General features: G+C 36.9%; 1 protein-coding gene across 1 annotated transcript; it reads left to right on the top strand.

The window, feature by feature from the left end:
- The first annotated feature begins 276 nt into the window (after positions 1-276).
- Positions 277-20,120, top strand: LOC123868434 (sex-determining region Y protein-like). Its single transcript, XM_045910972.1, has 3 exons — positions 277-464; positions 14,421-14,567; positions 17,933-20,120. The coding sequence occupies exons 1-3, from the start codon at positions 352-354 to the stop codon at positions 18,315-18,317; spliced, it is 645 nt and encodes a 214-aa protein (XP_045766928.1). The 5' UTR covers positions 277-351; the 3' UTR covers positions 18,318-20,120.
- The last annotated feature ends 2,902 nt before the right edge of the window (positions 20,121-23,022 follow it).

The following is a 23,022-nucleotide window of genomic DNA, read 5'->3' on the forward strand; positions in this document are numbered from 1 at the left end:
TAAGTACGCCTTACGAAAATTTCTCACCCACCACACTCAAATTAATACTAACTAAACACCATAACATAAGTTTAATAATAACATTTGCGTTTGTACAGTTAGGTTTAAAAAAAATTAAGACACGCAACTTTTCCAATAAAATAAAACACGATAATTTCCTCAATATCAAACCTACCCGATTGAGAAGTAAACAAAGCTTTACGTATCGTATCGCTATAGGTACATTTATATCTACGTTGCGAGCATAAGGAACTCTTTATAGTCAGTGCGCCCGAGTCGATCGCACGCGCACATCTCGCGACGTCAAATACTTTGTGGTTAACACACAAGCCTCAATCCGGCACGTCGGTGATGATGAGCTGGGAGCAGGGACACGACCGAGGCGATAAGTTGGAGATCAACGAGGCGGTTGGGAAACTTCTGCTGTCATTCAACTATGACACCATAGTGGCTCAGCCTACCAAGTATGTAAACAATCATTAAGTTTTTCGATCCGAATATACTTATGCAAAAGTTTGATAAACGTTCTAAGAACTTTCGTAGCAGCGTAGACGCTAAATAAAATTTTACCTGAAACTCACAGAACAAATTAAGCTGAGTCCTTTTTCCGTTGTAAATTTAAATGTACCTAAATGACTTTTATCTGTGCAAAAGTTCGATAAACGTTTATTAAAGCTTTCGTAGCGCTACGTAGGCGTAGTCTATACTAATATTATAAAGAGGAAACCTTTGTATTTTTGTATGTTTGTATTGAATAGGCTCAAAAACTACTGGACCGATTTCAAAATTTCTTTTACCATTACTTAGAGGGATTCTTCCGAATATATTATATTTCGGCTTCCGGCTATATTTTATCCCGGAAAATAGATAGGATTTTTCGTGGTAGTGTCCACCCGTGCGAAGCCGGGGCGGGTCGCTAGTTAATAATAAAGTTGGATAATAAGGGTGGGAAGTAAGTGGCTATTAGTAAAGTAGTATAAAAGTAGGTATAGGAGCTATTTTTAAACATTACGTACTTCATCTGGAAACCTAATATTTTTTGTATTTATATGATAATATTATAGCGTAGCGCTACGTAGACAGCAAAAAGTGTGCATAAAAAATATCTAGGTAAGCTATTTTACGTTCTCTTAGTCGTATCTTATGCGGAAGGATCTTGGAGAACACCGTAATGATATTATCACAATAAAATTCTTAACATTCTCATTTAATGGTAAGGGACGTGATCCACAGCAATGAAGAATAAGATGCAGAGAGAGAGAACCAACTTTAATTGTTCTTATGAAAACAAATAAAATGATTGACGAAACAAATAAAACTTTAGTCGCCTGACCTAACAAAACTATGGGTATTTAAGTGTATTAAGCTTATCTGGCAAAGTCTGTTCTATTATAAAGTTAAAACACTTAACAGGTTCAAGTGCGCGGCAATTGCGCTATCGATAACCGATATCAGATTGAATTGTGCATTTCTTCTATTGATTAGATATTATTGCATTTGCAAGCTTTCATCTTTTCAAGTTTCAAAAGGACCCTTACCTTGTAAGGTAACTTATACTTACTTGTAGGTATGTAATATCTAATTACTTTAATTAGATAATACATACCATACAAATGCACAAAAAATAAATTTTCAAGTTTTAATTTTTTGCTGTGTCTGGAATAATCTTCGAAACCGCTGAACCAATTTTGACAGGACTCTATGCAGATAGAGAACTGGGCGGCATAAAAGCACTTTAAACCGCGCTTTCTTGGTTTAAGTGAAAACGATTCTGTGGAGTAGGTATAGGTATGGTACCTACCTAAACACGATACAGGTACAAGACTGAAATGCATTTGAAACTTGAAAAAATTGCTACAAATTGGAACAAACTTATCATTTATTGAGCTAAGATAAAAAACCTACCACAATCAATATAATATAAACGTCATCAATTTGTTTTTACCCCGACCCAAAAAGAGGGGTGTTATAAGTTTGACGTGTGCATCTGTGTGTTTGTGTATCTGTGTGTGGCATCGTAGCTCCTAAACGAATGAACCGATTTCAATATAGTTTTGTTTGTTTGAAAGGTGGCTTGATCGAGAGTGTTCTTATAGCTATAATCCAAGAAAATTGGTTTCGCCATTTGAAAGTTATTTACTTTTTAGAGAGTTTTGTGTCGGGGGTTTTTTAAATTTTGTATTTATGACTTGTAACTTATTTATGTTTATTCTGGTTTATTTTTTAAGTTTATTTAAAACTCTAAACAGCTATACACCTACATAAAATTTACTTACTATTTCTTTATTACTACTTATTAGATTTATCATCTGCAGGTGAGTGTACCAGACACCACAGAATTATTCCGCGCGAATGAAGTTGCGGGCTATTCTATACTTACCTGATACTTACCTACTACAAAAAAATATATTTAATAATTCAATATAGCTTTGTTAGACTAACTGTCTAACTTTTTTTTTTTTTTTATTGAAAATATTACAATTAAACTTAAAGCTAGCCTTATCTAATTACTATACAAATCATGCCCGCGTGGAATGGTGCCAAGAATACTGGCTGCATTTCCGCGTTGGACAGCCAGGCTGTCTAACTTAGACGTCATATTGTTCAGGACAAAGCTAAGTTAAGTAAAATACTTCAGCATTAGCATAAATAATCCTAACTTCTACAATACCTAGAGATAAGGATGGGAGGAGCAAGGAGATAAGTGAGATAAGTTGCATGCGCTTGTTTTGTACGTAGGTAAACTTTGGAAAGAATAATACAAAACTCACTACATAATTTGTAATACTGACCTATTGAAATCCTTCTGAATTTTTCATCTAAATACACTGGACAGAAAATAAACCGGGCCACCCCGCTAATCAAAACTCAGATTCGAGTTCCTCAAAAATTATAAAACTTACAATTATCAAAATAATTATACCTGCAAAAAGTGCGTTTCTAGATGATTAAATTGAATGTAACTCAATGACTAATCAATTAGTTAAGTGTTTATTAAGGACTAGAGGATACCCGCGACTTCGTCCGCGTGGATTTAAATCTTTATGGATGCTGCGGGAACTCTTTGATTTTCCGGGCTAAAGAGTAGCCTATGTCCGTCCCCGGGATATAAGCTAATCTTGTACCTTTCGTCAGAATTGGTTACACTGTTAGGCCGTGAAAAGGTAGCAGACAGACAGATAGGCAGACAGACAGACAGATAGACAGACAGACAGATAGACAGACAGACAGACAGACACACTTTCGCATTTATAATATAAGTATGGATTTTACCAAGAAGAGTTTTTCAGCCGTGTTAATTGATAGTACCTAAGTTATCATGAAGTGAAAATATAAATTAAAGTCACAAACAAAAGAAAAGTTTTTGGTCAGTATTCAGTATCCCCTGCCCTTGCTTGGAAAACTGCCAGCATTCTAGTATCATCCACCTCACGAGTCTGAAGTTGAAATCTTGAGGAATTGCATTGTTGGAGTAGGTACCCTTGCTCGAACCCCACGTTTCAACTCATCTCATAAGTGTTCTATCGGATTCCAGTCCGAGTTTCGAGCTAGTATAATATAATGGTGGTGGCTGATATTATAATTAAAAACCTGGAAAGAGACATACTTTTATCCCGAAAATTAAAGAGTACCCATGAGATTCTTAAAAACATAAGTTCACGCGAACAAAGTCGCGGTAATAGGCATCATCTAGTGATCCCAGAAACAGACCAAGATCGGTTCCCGGAATGAGTACATACCTACCTAATATTAAAGGCAGATAAATGAATTACGCGGGTCGCGGTATGTCTTAGATTAGTAATGGATGTGACCCCATATACTGAGAAATTCCATAATTAGTCCGGCATCTTTATACTACAGCACTATCTTGAACTGTAGTTGTAAGATATCTACGGGGTGCGAGGTCGGCATTCTTGAAGCCAACACTCGATGTAAAAGCCTTATTGAATACTGTTATCTCTTATCAGCTCCTTGTTTATTAATTTCCTATCAACTGTCGGCTTTTTTAATCTTTAAATTGGTATTAATTTTTAGGGCTTTGCATCCAAAAGTGCAAAGGATATTATAATTAGATACTAATGTACCGGACCATAGTCCGTAGATGGACCAAAGACCTACCTACGAGTATTTGCTAGTAGGTAGGTACCTATGGTACCTATTGGCATGGTTATTTCAATCTGCTATAAAAAAAATAACTCTTCGTGTAGGTCCCTAGGTAAAAATACATTTCGGGTAAAAATGCATTGGACTTTAAACAAGTGTAAATAAAAATTTATAACACCCCCGACAAGTGAAGGTTACAGTAACATATAAATGTTGTGGACGCTAGTTATTGATATACATATCGGTCATGTAATAGTTTGTAAGTTAGTATATATAAAATGTTAAATATGTATATTGTTAGCGTTCCTTAATAAATAAAATAAAATAAATAAAGTAACTAGAAAAGAGCTGATAACTTTCAAACGGCTGAACCGATTTTCTTGGATTATAGTCAAGAACACTCTCGATCAAGCCAACTTTCAAACAAAATAAACTAAATTAAAATCGGTTCATTAGTTTAGGCGCTACGGTGCCACAGACAGATACACAGATACACAGATACACACGTCAAACTTATAACACCCCTCTTTTTGGGTCGGGGGTTAAAAATGGCATAAAAAGAAAAGACAGAAGTATTGCACCCGAAAGTGTATAGAGTGTACAAAGGCAAGGAATAGGGTTAATGATTTTAAGCTTATTTCGTGGTGTAACGAGATTTTATATTGTAGATACGGGATTTAAATATCGGCAGGTATAAACACAACAAACAATCATGGTATGCACCCGTTATCTACAATAAATATGAAATATATTATGAAAGTTATCTACAATATATTATGAAAGGGTTGGTTCGGAGTAATTTTCTTAGTTGCTTATTACCTCTACTGCTACACCTGCAAGAACTCTAGAAAAAAACGATGGCTCATTGATGAAGATGGCTATATTATATTGTCATTTTATGCGCCTCAAGAGCTCTACGTTAGGGTGCGCAAACAGTGTGAGGATTTTTATCGTCTTCCTGTTAGGTACCGATTTATTTCCGCATGGGGCGATAGTGCTTCACAAACATTCCCTTTGTGGGGTGCTTATCTCAGTCGCCCGGGAGTTCCTTATGAACCTTCTTCCTACTCACGATTACGGTTCATCTAAATTTTATACCAAGAAATTAACAGGTTACATTAAAACTACTTAAAACTTGATTTTATTTGGTACGAATGGCCGCGGCTTCGATTTGTGGAAATTTCGAAAAATCTAGCCTTATTCTTTTTTTCATTATATAAAGGGAATCTCTGCAAAATTTCAGCATTCTAGGCCCAGAATCCAGATGTCTATTTGAGCGATTTCTGTTCTCTTTCATACCATCTTTATACTATGTGGTCTATGAGGGATAGAGTTTGAGAAGTGACATATTTATCTTGTCCCACTTGCCTAATACCTTAGAACGTAGAAACTTTTTCCAATAAAGGCACTTGAAGATACCAAGACTGTAAAAGTTTAGATACACCTTTTTTTAGAAAAAGTACTAATCTACTTTTAGATTTACTTATACATTTAGAACAGATAGGTACGAGTTCACGAGCCGTTACAGCATCGTTTAAACTTTCCTTCTACAATATTTTCATACTTATCATAATGTTATGCACGAGTGAGTCATCACTATTGAAACCTCTTTGGTAGATTAAGATTTCCTCGCCTAGGCCGACGGTGCCGGTGCGAGCAAACAGTTTGCACGTCTATTCTAGCCTGCCCTGTAAGTGGGGGTGCAAACACGATCACAGGTGCCGCTTCCACACCCAGCACCCTGTGTACACAGCCTATTTCGATACCCGGCCTAATATTTGCTGCGTATGAGTGCATGACTTTTGAACTTAAGTCAACTTCATTCAACTTCTGTTTATGACTTGGAAAAGCAATTCGTTATTTGACACTTGAGCGGGGGGGGGGGGGGGGGGGGGGGTTTTGGTGTCATACCCCGATTGCCATCTCGACCTGTCGTATACTATGCTTAATACGCTAATACCTAGCTAGGTATGCGACAATATAAAACTAGAAGCCAAACATAAATTACGACATGTGTGCTAAATAGGTAGGTGTATAGATTTTCTGAGTTATTTTCTACCAATCATCATACTCAGTACTTCATGAAATCTAGAGCAAGGCATCTGTATTTTGCAATCTTACACTCTATTAGGGTCTTCATCATCAATTATAATCAAACAGCTTCGCAGGTTGAATAAATTGAAGTAGAATCGTAACTTTTACGGATTTTTCCACCTCTTTTTAACCCCCGACCCAAAAAGAGGGTTGTTATAAGTTTGACGTGTGTATCTGTGTATCTGAGTATCTATCTGTGGCATCGTAGCTCTTGAACTAATGAACCGATTTTAATTTCGTTTTTTTTGTTTGAAAGGTCCGAGCCGGCTTGATCGAGAGTGTTCACTTGTTTTACACTTGTCTTACTTTTTCAAGATTCGTTACTAACGAAATGAGCTTTACAGAAACAAAAAGCTTATATTTTTCTTCTGTAGAAAAATATCTGATACGTTCAGCTCTCTTTATGTAGATAGGTCGATACATACTTACATGTTTGAGAAAGCTCAAAAGCTTATTTCTAGTAAACTGTAATGTATTTAATTACTCATTTGAGTTAAGTAAGTCTATCAAATTCGAATGCATTTCTTGAGGGTCTAGCATTTAGGTCAATCTAACTTTATAGTTCGGTACCACAAAACAAGTGCGGCGAAGAAAAGCTTTAAAAAAAATCGTAACATCTCTAATTTGTTTTACATTTGATATAGAAATTTACATGGTCATTTGAGTTATATACCGTATACGATGCCTCTAATTTTCCGTGGTTCTAGCACAATATTGACAGAGTGTAATCTGGTAGCAATGGTACGGGAGTATGGTAGATACGTTGCGGTGTGTGTGTGTGTGTTAGCGGGCCGGCGGTAATGCGCGCGGTTAACACCAGCCGCTCTTCATTACCGTCTATGTACTTATTTGGAATGCTTCCACTTGCTAAACGTTATTCGCGATCAGTTACCACGTTGAATTTACTAACATATGGGATATATCTCACGGTTATATCGCAAATGAGTCGAGCTAGGTATCAGGTCTTTAGTCAAATAGAATTTTAATAATCATCAGGTCAATCGTGAGGAAACCAGCATGCTTGAGAGTTTTCTTTAATTTTCTCAAAGGCGTGGTGCCAATCCGCACTGAGTCGACGTGGCAGACTACAGCCTACACCCTTCTAATTCTGAGAGGAGCCCCGTGTTCAGTAATGATGGTCAGGTCCATCAATTTATAACACCTAAGCATAAACACTTCAGTAACTTTAGCAGTCACAGAGGTAGGTGTGTTAGCTAATTGTAGCAATGCATACCTGTAATACCTGTCAATCCGGCTGGCTGATCCGGTAACGTGAGTTACGTGGTAGGTGTTCGTAGTTTTACATTTTATAGCAAACCCCGACCCAAAAAGAGGGGTGTTATAAATTTGACGTGTGTATCTGTGTATCTTGGTATCTGTCTGTGGTATCGTAGCTCCTAAACGAATGAACCGATTTTAATTTAGTTTTTTGTGTGAAAGGTGGCTTGATCTAGAGTTTCTAGAGTGTTCTTAGCTATAATCCAAGAAAATCGGTCCAGCCGTTTGAAAGTTATCAGCTCTTTTCTAGTTACTGTAACCTTCACTTGTCGGGGGGTGTTATAAATTTTTAATTTACACTTGTAAAGTATTAATTTGTTTTTCTCATGACACCTTTGATACATGCCTGTGTAATAAACATGCAGCTAGTCAAACTTAGTTAGGTAGGTAGGTGTGACCTCTAGTAGCTGCAGTGGAGTGGAAAACCCCCGATTCAATTAGAACCAGACCGTATTATAGTCGTAGATAGGGCCGAGTGGACGTTATCAGTAGCTATGTGGACACAGATGTTTTCCCATGCACCCATCACTCTTGGGGCGCATAGAATTACCTACATGTACGCTTTACGTAGGTACTTAGACATAATATTCTTGAAGTAGTTGGTATGGATAATCTGAGTATTTACCTACTATCTGCAACTATTAATTTATTCAAGGGGCGGACCAACAAATCCCTGAAAGGCCGGCAACGCATTAGCGGTTCCTCTGGTACTGCAAATGTTCTTGGGCGGCGATAATCACTTAATATCAGGTGACTCGCCTGTTCATTTTCTAGCTATTTTTATATAAAAAGCATATTATAATAAAGTTATGATTTTATTAGATAGGATGGGTGGATCCACGTGCATTTTCGTTTTTGAAAAATCCCGTGGGAACTCTTTGTTTTTCCGGGATAAAAAGTAGCCTCAGCCTGTCCCTAAGATGCTAAAAGTAAGTCAAAGTAAACTTTTTAGGGCATTTATTACATAAGGGCCCAAGTACATAAGGAACAACATTAGGAAGTACATAAGTACTTACTTAGATAACGAAGATATTTTACTATTACAGAAACTGCTGCATTTTGAAAGTTCTTTTCTTGTGTTTAAAGACAATTTAATTTCATTACAAACAACCACATCGGGAAGCCGTTAGTACCTACCCACCTAGATATATAAATATTTTATATTTATTTTATTTTATGCACTTCCGGTCCTACGCAGTATTGGATTGGCAATCGCGATGTATACATAGAACTGATATATTTTATCGCTTTTGTATCAACACAAAATATATGGCACACATCACTGTATGCATAAACCTGCATGAACATTGAAAGTAGGTAATAATGCAGAGCTATTATCAGGACCCAGGATAAGGACAAGAAGATTTTCATCGGTTGGTTAGCAAATAGAGGAAAGTTTTTTTTTTAAAGAGGAAAGTTGATTCCGATATTTGATAAAATGATAACATAGTCCGATGTCACCCTAATTTTCGTCGAAATTCTTATATTCCCATGGTTTAACCCTTGAAGCAGGTGTCCGTCTGTCGTATCTATCTACAAATTTGTTATTATGATAAGCGGAGTCGAGTGCCAGAATAATAATTGTGGTGCAGCTACCGTAATGTTTTAGAGCGCTATTAATTATTTTATGGTGGTTGTTAAATTGACTGTAAAGATAACGGCGGTCAGGGGATGTTTGGAAGTGAGTGGCGACAGAAGAATTTTACAGCCGGTGACTGTATCTACTCTTGAATGAACAGATTGGCCTGAAAATATAATATAGGTATACTAAAAATCTCTATCATCGTAATTTTTAAACTGTTATTGAAACTAGTTTGTAGGCTTTAACTCTCGTTTTTGCATACGTGTAAATTTATAATTTGTTTTCTGATGGACCGATTTTGATTTTTGAATGCAAGTATGTCTTAGTAAAGTTAATATTAGATAGAAATTTCAATGGTCTATACACCGTCTAAGCCTTAATTCGCACGAGCGTTAAAAAAGCGTTGCGTTAAAACCCGGCGTTGCGCTGAAAATACAAAGTGCGCCTTAAAAAGCGTTGACGTGTGAACAGATACGTGCATTTGTTCTATTTGAACACTTTTTTAACGGACGTTAAAAAAGCTCTCGTGCGAATGAGGCCTAACGCTTTCTGTCGTTTTTTTGGAAGTGTCAATGATTGGGTCGCTCTCTCTGCTCTCTCAGGTTAGGCATAAGAATGGCGATACTTGTAAAACAAGGATCAATTCAGGTATACCCTGAATTTATTCTTAAAAATAGATACTCACATAATATTTATTTACTTACTTGCCTTATATTATGAAAATGCAAAACTAGAACACTAACAGAATAACTAACAGCCTGACATAAACGTGCTGTTCGCAAATTTATGTCGGATTAGTAAAAGGGTTGGGAAGGGGCAGCGCCGGCGCATCGTTGGGAGCAGAAATAGCGTGGGCGGGCTCGTCACAGATGACAGCTATCTGCATTCTGCGCTGTTTATGACTTCCTCAGCCAATGGCCTTTTCACGATTGAGCCAAACTGTACTCATAATGTTATCTATCTAAGTCAATTCTAAGCTTCAAAGTTTAGAACATCGATCGGCGCAAACTTGCCTGTCTATTGGTATTCCACTAGAGAATGTGCCCAAGAACTTTTTGGTTTGGTTCTATTTACCTTCGCTACTTTTAATTGCGGAAAACCAATGAGTTACCTACCATGGGATTTTTAAATAACCTAAATCCACCCTGACGAAGTCGCAAGCATCAACTAGTAGTACTGTACATTGTAACAACTTGCTATGTAACCTACTTAATTTCATGTACTTACCTACCTGTTTGGAATTCTATGCTTGTTTTTGATAATAAATCAATCAAAAAATTCTCTGCACAAGGCTAATAATGATTCTAATTGCAAACTTTCATAACAAAGGGTCAAATTTAATCTCGTTGCTAGCCAAAATTTATTATCAAAATATTCTGAAGTTGTTTTGAATAAGTTTTATTATAGACTAGTAGTCGCGCTACTGTTACTAAGTATAATAAATACTATATTCATAACGTAATTTATTATGATTCGAGTAGCTACTAGCTAGGACTTATACGTCCTATCGAATCCTAAATCGATTAGCGGGATTGAAATTACACGGCATAATATACCAAATCTTTGAAATGAGCAACCTTCGAGTTTCTTGCTGGCTTTTATCGGTAGTCTACAGTTAAAAAAGTTAAAAACAAGCGTCAATAAAATCGCCCAAACCTGAAAATGTGTCGGTACGCAGTTTTATAAAAAGCTACTCCGATTAATGTTGATTTTATAAATTGAAAGAAAAAAATACTAGATGTTCGTAATAAACACGTGCCTCGGTACGCTGGTTTGTTATATGTTTAATGAAAAAATTATGTCCCATTCGTTGTAAACACAGATGTAGAGACGAAGTGGAGTCGTAGACTGTGAAATCTGGTGTAGTAAATCAAGGCTTACAGCTATAAAACTTTTTTGTCAAGAAACGAACACGTTCGGTAATGATTTTTAAGCCTTTAAAATTAAACGAATACTTACTCAGGGAAATAATAAAATACTTATTGCTTTTAGTAATATAACTATGCCATGTTTTCGGAGATTTTCAGTTTGGTCGTGTTTTTCATAATTTATTCTTCTCTTAAATTATTCTCTTGAAGTACTTATACACATGTAAATAGTTTTTAATAAGATTTTTAAAATATAGACAAAGTATAGAGATAGTCATATCCGTCATGTGCGAGTCGGACTTGCACACGACGGGTTCCGTACCGTCGTACAAGAAATAACATTTTTTAATTTTCTTAAATTTTCACGGCGACCATTTTAAAATTTTTATTAAGTATTGGTTGTTATAGCGGCAATATACATATTCTGTGAAAATTTCAACTCTCTACCTATTACGGTTCACAAGATACAGTTCGCTGACAGACAAACGGACGGACGGACATCGCAGGCTTAGTACGGGTTCCGATGGCATGATGGGGTACGGAATTCTAAAAAGCAGTGGGTAAAATTCATGTAGTAAAACTCTATTGATTTAGCCACGGAACTCTTTGATTTATCGGGACTACATAATTGTTTTCACGGGATTTTTAAAAACCTTAATTCATGTGGACAAAGTTACGGCATCCTCTACTTGCTACAGAGATAGCTCCTATTCCAGAGATGGACATCGAATCCTTTTTATCCCAAAAAATAAAATATTTCCCACATGATTTATAAAACCCTAAATCCACGCAGCTTCGAACATAATCTAGAAGAACCCTGCAAAAAGTTTTAATAATATGGATTGATGTAATGGAATAGGATGCACAAGTTCCTATCTGTGATTGTCAGAAGATGTTACTAACCAGATGGCGGCGCGCGGTAGGTCCTCTCTACATGATACATCCCTACAAAAACTAATCGAATACTTTTAGATTGTCTCGAAAATTATACATACTTACTTTATTGTGATTTGTTCAGAATAGGAACTTTACGGCACATGCAGTTATTGTAACGCTCTAATTTTCATGTGCTGCCATGGATAGGCAATAAAGCTCACTAAAAGTCATTTCTTTAGAACTCGTTCGAACTAATAAACAAGGAAACCGCCGGTAGTTCGGAGAAGCAGTAGGTAATTATTAGGTACGTTTCATATTGGTTCCTGAGAGTGATCCGTTAGAAATTGATCGACTTTTAGTGGCGTGTCAGCGTTTGAAAAAAGCATAATTTATCGTCAGCATTGATCGCGAGGAAACCCGAACGCGGCGTTTAGAAAAAGTAATAAAATAAGAGATGTTTACGAGCGTAAAATGACGTGAGGGTCTACCACTTGGGTTGTTTAAGAAGTTTACATGCGCCGACGTATTACCTATTGAAAGTTGAACTGTATCAAATATCTAGTACGTACGTAGGTATGTACTTACTTATTATAATCTACTGTATTCACAAACATAGGGATGCAGCCTGTAGAATGTAGCCTACATCTTATTTCCGAATTCCTAGTAAAGTTGCAATCCGCATGTCCTTATATTATTACTAGCTGATGCCCGCGACTTCGTCCGCGTGGATTTACATTTTTCAAAACCCCGCAGGAACTCTTTGATTTTCCGGGATAAAAAGTAGCCTATGAGTTAATCCAGGGTATAATCTATCTTCATTCCAAATTTCAGCCAAATCCGTCCAGTAGTTTTGGCGTGATTGAGTAACAAACATCCAAACATCCACACTTTCACATCTGTACTAATAAATAAAATTGGAGTGTCTGTCTGTAATTTCGAAATAACTACCTCATATTAAGCTCATATGGTTATTTGAACGATACCATAACTGAATCACACGTTTTTAAAATTTTTGTCTGTCTGTATGTCTGTCTGTCTGTCTGTCTGTCTGTTTGAAAAGGCTAATCTTTGGAACGGCTGAACCGATTTTGACGGGACTTTCACAGGCAAGTAGAGGATTGACCAGGGCGTAAAATAGGCTACTTTTTTAACCGACTTTCAAAAAGGGAGTTGTGTTTTTCTACCTATGTACACCGAAATCTCCGAGATTTCTGAACCGATTTGCGTCATTTCTTTTTTAATCGATAGAGGAACTTTGCGACATTGTTTCATAAAAAATTTGGAGTCCAACTCCTCAATCCTGATGCTGCAGGGGATCTGACCAATCCACGCGGGCGAAGCTGCGGGTATCAGCTAGTTTATAATATAGTAGGATTAGGATTAGGATAATCATTAATCAAGCTTTATAGCATTTCAGGAGGAATGAATATTTGTCATAATATCACTTTGGGTAATCCCACCCATACGAACTACGAAGGCGGGCGGAGTCAGCTAATTAGGTATACCTATTACCACTATCTACCTATGAAAGGTTTTGTAATATATCTACCTAGTCGAATGTTTTTAAATTTTGTGGCAGCTCTGAATACACAACCTAGGGTCCGCTAATTATCCCAATTCTCACGACAGAGCATCAAGCCATCCGATTGGTTTGGCTTTGGTGGCAGCCAGTGCGAAAAGAATTAATAATAGGTACTTCGCTCAATTGCCACTTCGGGGTGCTCCTGCCAAGAGGAGTTTATACTTAATTTAAAAAATTTGAGTACGTGTCCAAACTTAGAACACGTATAAGCAGGTAGGTACCTAGATATATTCTGTGCAGAGATTCTGTGGGTTCGGTCGGCTAGGAGGTAATAATGTCGGTCGCGCGCCGAAAGTTGAAACTTTTAAGTGGCACAGCTACTCGAGTGCGTATTTTATATTGGTTGTGTCAACATTACGCTTTTGCTTTGTGCTGATGTAAGTTATACTTAATTGTTTATGGTTTAGCTACCTACTCATCGCCTTCTATTAAAATATTGTTCCTAACGAAGGGGTTTGCATATATGGTGCATAATGGTGGGTATCATACAGATTCATGTTTTAATAGTTCAACGGTTTAGGAGACGCAAGTAAACCATTTCTTTCTTTGGTTCAAATATAGCCGAATATACTTAATTCATAAGACCAGAAAAGCGAACGGGTGCAGTATACCTACCCAATAAACTAATACAATACTTTTAGATCTTTTCATCCGAATCCCAGAAAATTCAGACCTTAGACCAGAAAACTTGGATCAAATTCGGACGGCGATTTTAAATAGTGTCCTTTTCTGTTTTCGATGGACGTTGCTTATTGTTGTAACTCGGATTGGATCGGACGGTGCGCAAGCGTTCATACAAGTAATAGATAGGTAATATTGTAGTTAATTTGGTCCGAGAACAGTGCTCCGAATTGGAGATATTCTCGGCTTCGGAAAATGAATTTCTAGTCCACAATTCTTTATACAACTAGTATCCAAATACCTAACTGTTACGGTAAATCGAGAATTCTATCGAATCATCCGAATAATCCTAGTGCGTAAAGAGAAGAAATACGTTGTATTTGCATAAGATTTAAAGATAAATCCTTTTCTTCAGAGGCGGCGGCTGTATGCGCAGGAAACACGTGAAGAGGCCGATGAATGCGTTCATGGTGTTCGCGCAGGCGATGCGCAGACGTCTCTCCGAGCAACGACCCTCGCTGCACAACGCTGAGCTCAGCAAGTCCTTAGGATCTATGTGGAAGTAAGTAATAATCTTCTTATTTAGGTATTCAACCGCTTTAGGCTAAAGAACTAAATCTCAATGCGTCTCAAATATGGTTATAGGGGAGTACTGAAATTCTAAAGGCCTAAAATTGCCTGAATTGAATAAGTATTAGAATACTTTACTTTTCTTGCACACAGCCTCTATTGAGAACATGATTGATAGAGAGAAACTTGAAATTTATTGCCTGAAAGAAATTTCGTGTGCAAAGGAAAAAAAGCAAAGTATGGGACTTAGATTAAGGATTGGTTCCCGCTGCAGTCGGAGCCTAGCCAATCCTTCATTTAAGGATATTACTCATGTGATCTAAGAAAAGGTATGCTGTAGGCAATTCCTAAAAGACGACGATCTATTTACAATAATTAAGTACGGTATGTACCTATAGCTTTGGTAGTTTTCGCCTTAATTACAGATACTGCAAAAATTCTTTAACATATGGGATTTATAGATGCCATCGTATGTTTCATTATGAATTTTGGAAGTGGTAACACTTTTATGTAGGTACAGATTAGGTAGGCTTCATCAGTTAGGTGGTTGATCTGCTTTCCCAACCGCTGCACGTCGATTCTCGATATACATTATCATAAATGGCACATACTGCTCACATGAAATAAATAAATTCATTAAATTTAATTTGGAATAATATATTTTTTTTTAGAAATCGTGATTGCGATTATAAAACAGATTAAAGTAAGTGGGTATGGTTTTCAATTTAAAACAACACTAACATTGCAATTTTAACGTCAACCCATCCAACGGTTATCTTAATGAGCACATCGTGTTCGATGAGATGACTAACATCAAGTACTGCAAGCGGGGTTGAGAAAGTAAACGGGGAAGGTATATATCTATAGCGAAAGATTGGCAGCTCACTGAAATTTGAACTTTATTGCATTGCATCAAAATGAAAATTTCAATGGGGAAAAGAAGCTGATGTAGTAGAGTGGAGAACGCGTGCGGCGCCCAGCAGAGCGGCGTGCATCGATTGTTTACTCATTAAAATGCTATCGCCGCTAAGTGATGTGATAACATCTCTAACTGTCTCGAGCCTTCCACTGGAGCTTTGGTTGAACTTAAAAAGTTACGAATTGAAACGCAATTTTAGAAACTCATGAAGCTATAGCTTGGTTATCATCAAACAGGGACTAGGATGGAAAATGACCAAAGACAAATAAGCATAATAAACACCCTACTGCCATACTTTAATTCCATGATTAGATGTCTAGACGGCACACACTCAACCATAGTAGGTACTAGCTGATGCCCGCGACTTCGTTCGCGTGTATGTAGGTTTTTTAAATTCCCGTGGGAACTCTTTGATTTTCCGGGATAAAAAGAAGCCTATGTGCTAATCCAGGGTATAATCTATTTCCATTCTAAATTTCAGCCTAATCCGTCCAGTAGTTTTTGCGTGAAGAAGTAACAAACATACACACGCACACACACATACAAACTTTCTCCTTTATAATATTAGTGTGATAAGGCCGAGAAGAAGTAGGTACATCAAACAGCTCCCCACCCGTTACTTATACTATAAGTAGGTGTTAACAGCTGATGCAGTTATATTCAGATGCTTAAAAATTACCCTATCACTGAATCACTATCTTTCATTCATTTATTTCAATCTTTAGTCATCTAGGTCTAGGATCAATAAGCGGTGATAGCCTTTTGAATCAGCCTCCTTCTTATTCCGGGTTCCGGGTTTCGATCCCGTAAAAAATCGTGAAACATACTTGGCTGAGATTTTTCCGACAAAACAATCCATGCTGAGATTTAGGCAAATCATATTTTAATTAAAATAGTCTGAAGCATTTCAGCCTGACAATAGTTAAATTTTTAAATCCTACTTAATTTATTTCTTAATTCTAATTAATATGTATTAACAACAAACAAAATTGCGCAAATTAAAGGATATACATTTTTAAGGATCATATTTGATAGCATAGGCCACCCGCGAAGAATTGTTAGTACACATTACACAAGAATGACTTGGCTAAGTATTCAGAGCAAACTCTCGAATCATCAAAGAAAACAGTCGGTGAAAAGATGCTGATTGACCGACCGACTCTCTCATAAACTGTCTGCTGTCGGTGAATGACTGGATTAGCAAGGTTACCCTTTTTTAGGGTTCCGTACACAAAGGGTAAAAACGGAGCCCTAATTGATGTCACTCTGCCGTTTGTCTGTCCGCGTGTCACAGGGCTCTAACTCGTATAACTGAAATGAGTTACAGACTTGAAATTTTAGTAGATATGTGTTTGGTGTAGAATGTTGGCGCAAAATCAATATTTGGTTTTGGGTCAACGTTCTACACCAAACAACAAAAATTAGAAATACAATTAAATTATTTTCTCCCATAGGGAAAAAGCCAAAAAAAAAATTCTTGCCCTAGCATGTGGGATATCATTGTTTAGAGCTAATTGAGTAGAGTACGAACATATTTTTTATTTTATTTTTATTTAAATAACATTTTGAGGTTCCATTGTTAAACAAAAGACCGACTGAGAGACGGACTGGAGCTACGAATAACAACTGTTGTAGTTATTCGCAGCACTGTAGTAGTACTTAGTGCGGGTTATGGGATTTGTTTGGAGCAAATAGGTAGATATGCTTTGCGAAGATACTTTTATTCTAACAGATTTTTTTTAAAATTTCAACAAGATTTTTGAAACCCCAAATCTACGCGGGCAAAATCGAAGCGGAAAAAAGCTTTGTTTAAGAAATCAAAATTTTAGGTACATAGATATTTAAAATTAACTACAGGTATTAGGTAGCTACATAACATAAAGATATTAATTAATAGTGTCTTTTGAAGAAAGCTTCCCAAATTATGACGTAGAGTGATCCAATTATTTAGGTATGGTTATTTAGGTAGGTACAAGAGGACTAGAGGTAGTATGGATCTTACGTCACATTTGTAGGGCGACGCGCCGCCGCGGCATCTGGAAATAGTCTGCCGATCGTATCTTATGACACTAACTGCTAGAAGCTTCTTTACTTGTTAAGATGGTTAAGAGGAGTTTGTTCGTAGTGCGCTTCAAACTAACGTAGTTTGATTACTAACCGATCAAAGTCAATGAAATTTTGTAAATATACCTTCTAAGAACTCAATCTATGTCTATTGTTTTCCAGATTTACGTTATAATATTTACATTCAAAGTTACACAGTTTCATCTAATTTCCATATTTTTAGGCCCTTGTAACTGTAACTAAAACTACTTTTATAAGTTATGTTTTCGGAAATCTAGCAAACCACAGAAATATATTTACAAAATTGCATCGAGTTTAATTGAGAATTTTTCTAAACTGAACTTGGGCTTATAAATTGGTTCTATTTGTTGCAGAAGCCTGAGCGACAACCAGAAATTACCGTTTATCAAGGAAGCGGAAAGGTTGCGTACCCAACACAAACGGGAGTACCCCGACTACAAATACCAACCTCGTCGCCGGAAGCCACCACCGGCAACCACGACGAGGTTGAAACGTGAAAAGACCCCGGAGCTGGACTTCTCCCGCATCGAGGTCGACGGGGCGTTGTTAGCGGATGGCACGCCGGATGGCGCCGAACTAGACCAGTACTTGAAGCCAGCGCCTATTTTAGACTACCACGAGATGCAACCACGATACACTCACAGCTTACAGCATCCTCCAGGACTGTATTCTCCCCCTATACCCTCACATTTACACCCACCGTGTGGAGATTGGCAACACTACCCAGGACATCCCTAACAAGAAAAAAAACCTCCTTGTGGGTGACATAAGTTCCATATCGTGAATCTAAACATTTAAAATAGGTCATAGTTTACAAATATTTAAGTAATAGGTATTGTAAATATCATGGTAGATATCGCCACATGGGTTTGGATCCCGCACGTGCGTTTAATCACATCGCAAAGCAAACATTGGAAGAACATGTTGATATCTAAGATTGACATTATAAATTATAATAGACCATCGACCGCCCGTGGCTTCGTTTGGCGAAAACATTTAAATCCTCTTTATTCCCTATTCCGTGGGAATTTTTCAAAATTCGGCCTTATGATTCCTTGTCTACGTCACGTCGGCTACGCAACCTCAAAATTTCATCTTCCTAGATTCAAAGATTTGGGCTGAGCGTTGATGAGTCAGTTAGTGAGTCGGGACTTTTCTATTAATATTTTTTTTAAATAAGGCCAAAAATAAACATAAGACATTAGGTACCTTTATGTATGATGTACCTACATAATTATTTCCACATTATTTTTAGTGTAGAATCCTAGATGCTTTTCGAAGTATGATTGTCGTCAAGCGCAAGTCTATCTTGCAATAAGCAGTATGGTCTCGAAAATATTACATAAAATAATACGATCAACTAAGTTGAAATCCGAACTTTCTTAAAAAGGTAATCCGAATAAGGCGTTTTTCACGTACCTTAATACAAAGCAGATTATTATTATAGGTATACAATATACATACCCACGTCATTTAATTAATATTGAATGGCAGCCACTCCGTGTAAATATTGGCAGCAGGTTATTAATTTTTTATAAGTCGTACTTTAAGTTTGTAGTTTAAAGGCAGATTAAGGCTGTAGCTTAAAGGTAATCGCATACTACAAGAGTCAATCAAGACTACGTGCAAAAGGCGCAAAACGCGACTTCTTTTTCTGCACTTTTCTGCCGCGGATTTTTACTGATGACGCGTTGCATTTCGCACGCGTAAAATCAACTAACCCGTAAAATAAACCCGTACTATCACCTTGCAACTCACGGCTTTTTTCTAGTAGAATGTGATCAGCTTTATTTTATGTTTTTAATTTTTTTTTTATGTTTAATAGTCATGGCCGGATTAAGGCTTGTAGAGGTCTAGGCAATACAACCCTTGGGACGACCCCTCTCCTCTCCCCTTTTAATATAAATAATCCATGATAAAAGGTTCGAGTGCTACTAGTTTCATAGCAGAGATTAAAAAAATTCGCCCTGTATGGGCTGTGGCCCGTCATGAGGCGCCTAAGGGTAGGAGGACCAGAGGTAGCCTATGTAGGCCTGTGTTGCCTATGCGGATAATCCAGGATTATCTATATAGTAAAGTTAATGTACGGCTAGGAACGAATCAAGTGGCAATTCGGCGCGCAGAGTAGGTAGGTAGTAGTAAACACCCGAAAAATCTGATCGGAAACGCATCGGTGTACTGCAATATGTCGTAAAGGAGTACCTACACTAAAGATGATGGAAATACCAGTGGTCCATATTGTGAATGGAAAAATGCGCACGGATTGGATACGTCTTTTATTACTTATTGTACTTAGAACTAATTCGCGCTCACGGAATTCCACTAGATTTGTCCCTGTCTTTAAGTTCATGAAAAAACCTCAAATTCCAAAGTTAATTGTATTCGTCTATGTATTTGCCTTCTCAGGTTATTAGTTAGTTTTTAATTTTAATAATCTCCTACTTTTAAAATTTCTAAGTTATTATTGTGATTAGGTAATTAGTTATCCGTACGTAATGTTAATGTTATCTTTTTAAATAAAAGTTTTTATTGACTTCAAAAGCTTTTGTTTCATATCCCTACCAGATTTAAACGGATATGGTAGGTACTCCTACCCTGCAGAATTCTGCATAGATCTTTGTAACTCAACGAGTGGACCGATTTTGATGTTTCTTGCAGCAATACATAACATAGTTGAAGTACCTATGCATTATAAAATGGATCTTGCTTGTTGTGAAATTAGTAGAAAAAGAACAGCAGTGGATTTTCTATTCTATTTAAACAGGTGAACTCATGATGTAGCTAATATAATTTTAAGGAATGCCTTAAATTGATGCATTGATGATAAAAACCTTCATGATAGAAAGTTAGGAGTAAGTAGGTATTAATGATACAAATCAAATGAGTTCATAAAATTTATTTTTAGAGTTCCGTACCTCAAAAGGAGAAACGGAACCCTTATAGAATCACTTTTTTATCTGTCTGTCTGTCTGTTCGTCCGTCCGTCCGTCCGTCGTATCTGTCAAGAAAACCTATAGGATACTTCCCGTTGACCTAGAATCATGAAATTCGGCAGGTAGGTAGGTTTTACAACACAAAAAAAGGAATAAATCTGAAAACCATGAATTTGTGGTTACATCACAGAAAAAATAATTAAAACGTGTTTCAATTTTCAAAGTAAGATAACTATAACAAGTGGGGTATCATATGAAAGAGCTTTACTTGTATATTCTAAAACAGATTTTTATTTATTTTATCCCTCATAGTTTTTTATTTATCGTGCAAAATGTCGGAAAAATACCCGAGTATGGAACCCTCGGTGCGCGAGTCTGACTTGCACTTGGCCGGTTTTTTTTAATGATGGAAATGATGAAATCATGAATTTTGTTATTGAAATATTATTTGGAGAGTATGAATATCATCCTCTGGCTCTCGTTCTGAGAACTGCTGAAGGGTACTTGATACTGCGACCCCTAGCCGGCCCGGCCGCTTCCGCCCGCCACAAAGCCTCCTTGTTGTCATATCTTATCACATTTTCGCGACCGACTAATGACCAATAATATCGGCAAATTACATAATTATGCGACTTAAGAGAACTCATATTCGAGATACGGCTGATTTATAGTTTTGGAATGTTGTCCTTAATTAATATAATTATTTTGTTATTATAAATTCAGATAGCTGTTCGATAACTGTATAATTTCAAAATACGAGTTTGATAAAGAAAGACAGTACACGTACCTAAGTACGCCGGCCGAAGCTTGATCACCAAGGTATATCAATAATATAAGGAAATACAGTATATATAGTAGTAATATATGGAAGTACAGTATATGTATAGTAGTTTCCTTATATCAATAATATAAGGAAACAGTATTTCCTAAGTTGAAGTAAAAATTAACTACGCATAAGTTAGAGTCACATTCCAACCTAAATTTTATTTTAGGTAGGTAATTAGGTAGGTTTGACTAGTTAGGTTAGTTGCTAAAAACTTTAGCGGTCATTCGATATTTCTAAAACGGTAGATTTTTTTTTTTCAAAAATTGTACCTATATGTATGAAACTTAAGCATGATTCTAAAATATCCGTTTAACGAGGTACCACTCGAGGCGGAGGTTCCTAACTCACTATTTCCACTCTCACTTTTCGTGTTCAAGAGGTAGGTTCTTAGGTAGATATCCTGAAAAATATATTCGTTGATTTCAAATTTTCAAAAGGTTTTATGTGATAATAAACTTTATAGATCTTACAGTTTCTTTTGAAAATGGATATGATACACATACAGACAGACAGACAAATGAACTGGACGAAACTATAACAGTAGGTAATTTGTTTTACTTGAAACACTAAAAAGCGGGACGAGGTACAGTAGATAAGAACCAAGTCAAAATTTCATAGGAAATCATTTGAATTCTCAAAAATTAGGGCTTTATAGAGACAAAAAACAAAACAGGCATGGTCGTTATGAACTGGTAATGGTGCATCGAGCGGGATATTAAGATTGAGTGCAAATGATCCGGGGCAAGGCGCGTGCGGTGCAGCTCGAGTTTCACAGCCTGAAGCCGGCCGCTTCGCCCAAAGACATCCGATCTACTCGCTGACGTTTTTGCGCCGAAGACATGAAATATTAATTAGGTAAGTAGATGGGCGGAGGGTCGCACGCTCAATTTTATGCTATAAACTTGAATTGTTTTCTAAAACAGCTACCTAGGTACTTACCTACTATAGGAGGTAGGTGTTAAGCTTGTAATAACTATAAACACATTTTCGTAAGGATATTTTGCCCTTTTATCCTGCAAAACATTAGCTAGGTACCGACAAGTTCGTATTTAACAGGATAATACATATTATTATTATTTGATTTGGTGTGATCTGGTAACGGAAAACCCTAGGTGTAGGTATATAATTATATCTACGTTACCGAAAATTAAGTTGTAGCTACACGTATAGGTGGTCTATTTTATTTACTACTCGTACATCTCCTAGTAGGAGTAGGTGTAGCAGTTAGGTACCTACGTAGTACGTACCTAAGTCTCGTATAAGTAAGTAAACAGGTAATATAAATGAAGAAAAACCACAAAAAGTATCAGGTAAGCTTTTTGGGGTTTCATTAAGTAGGGCTGTATCTTCCTACTTAGTTTTAGAACCAACACTAAGAATAAAAAGGTTTCAAATCTAGATACCTAAGTAGTGATAGGCATTTATTTAGCATAGGTATCACCATCATCCATCCATTGAATATATAATAGTACTAAATACCATCACAATAGTAGGAGAGTAGGTTTGACTATCATCAAAGGATCGGAAACGATGGCTTTCGCCTGTCGGCTGTCACTGACTGCTAAACTCAAGTGGTTGGCCAACGACAGTCCGTGTGAAACTGGTACCAGATACTGATGTGTAAGGCGATACCTCGGCGTCTGGAGAGCATCGAGAAATCAAATCCAACAATGTACGAGCCAAG

The sequence above is a fragment of the Maniola jurtina genome, chromosome 9, assembly GCF_905333055.1.
Source record: "Maniola jurtina chromosome 9, ilManJurt1.1, whole genome shotgun sequence".
In the NCBI taxonomy this organism is placed as follows: domain Eukaryota; kingdom Metazoa; phylum Arthropoda; class Insecta; order Lepidoptera; family Nymphalidae; genus Maniola; species Maniola jurtina.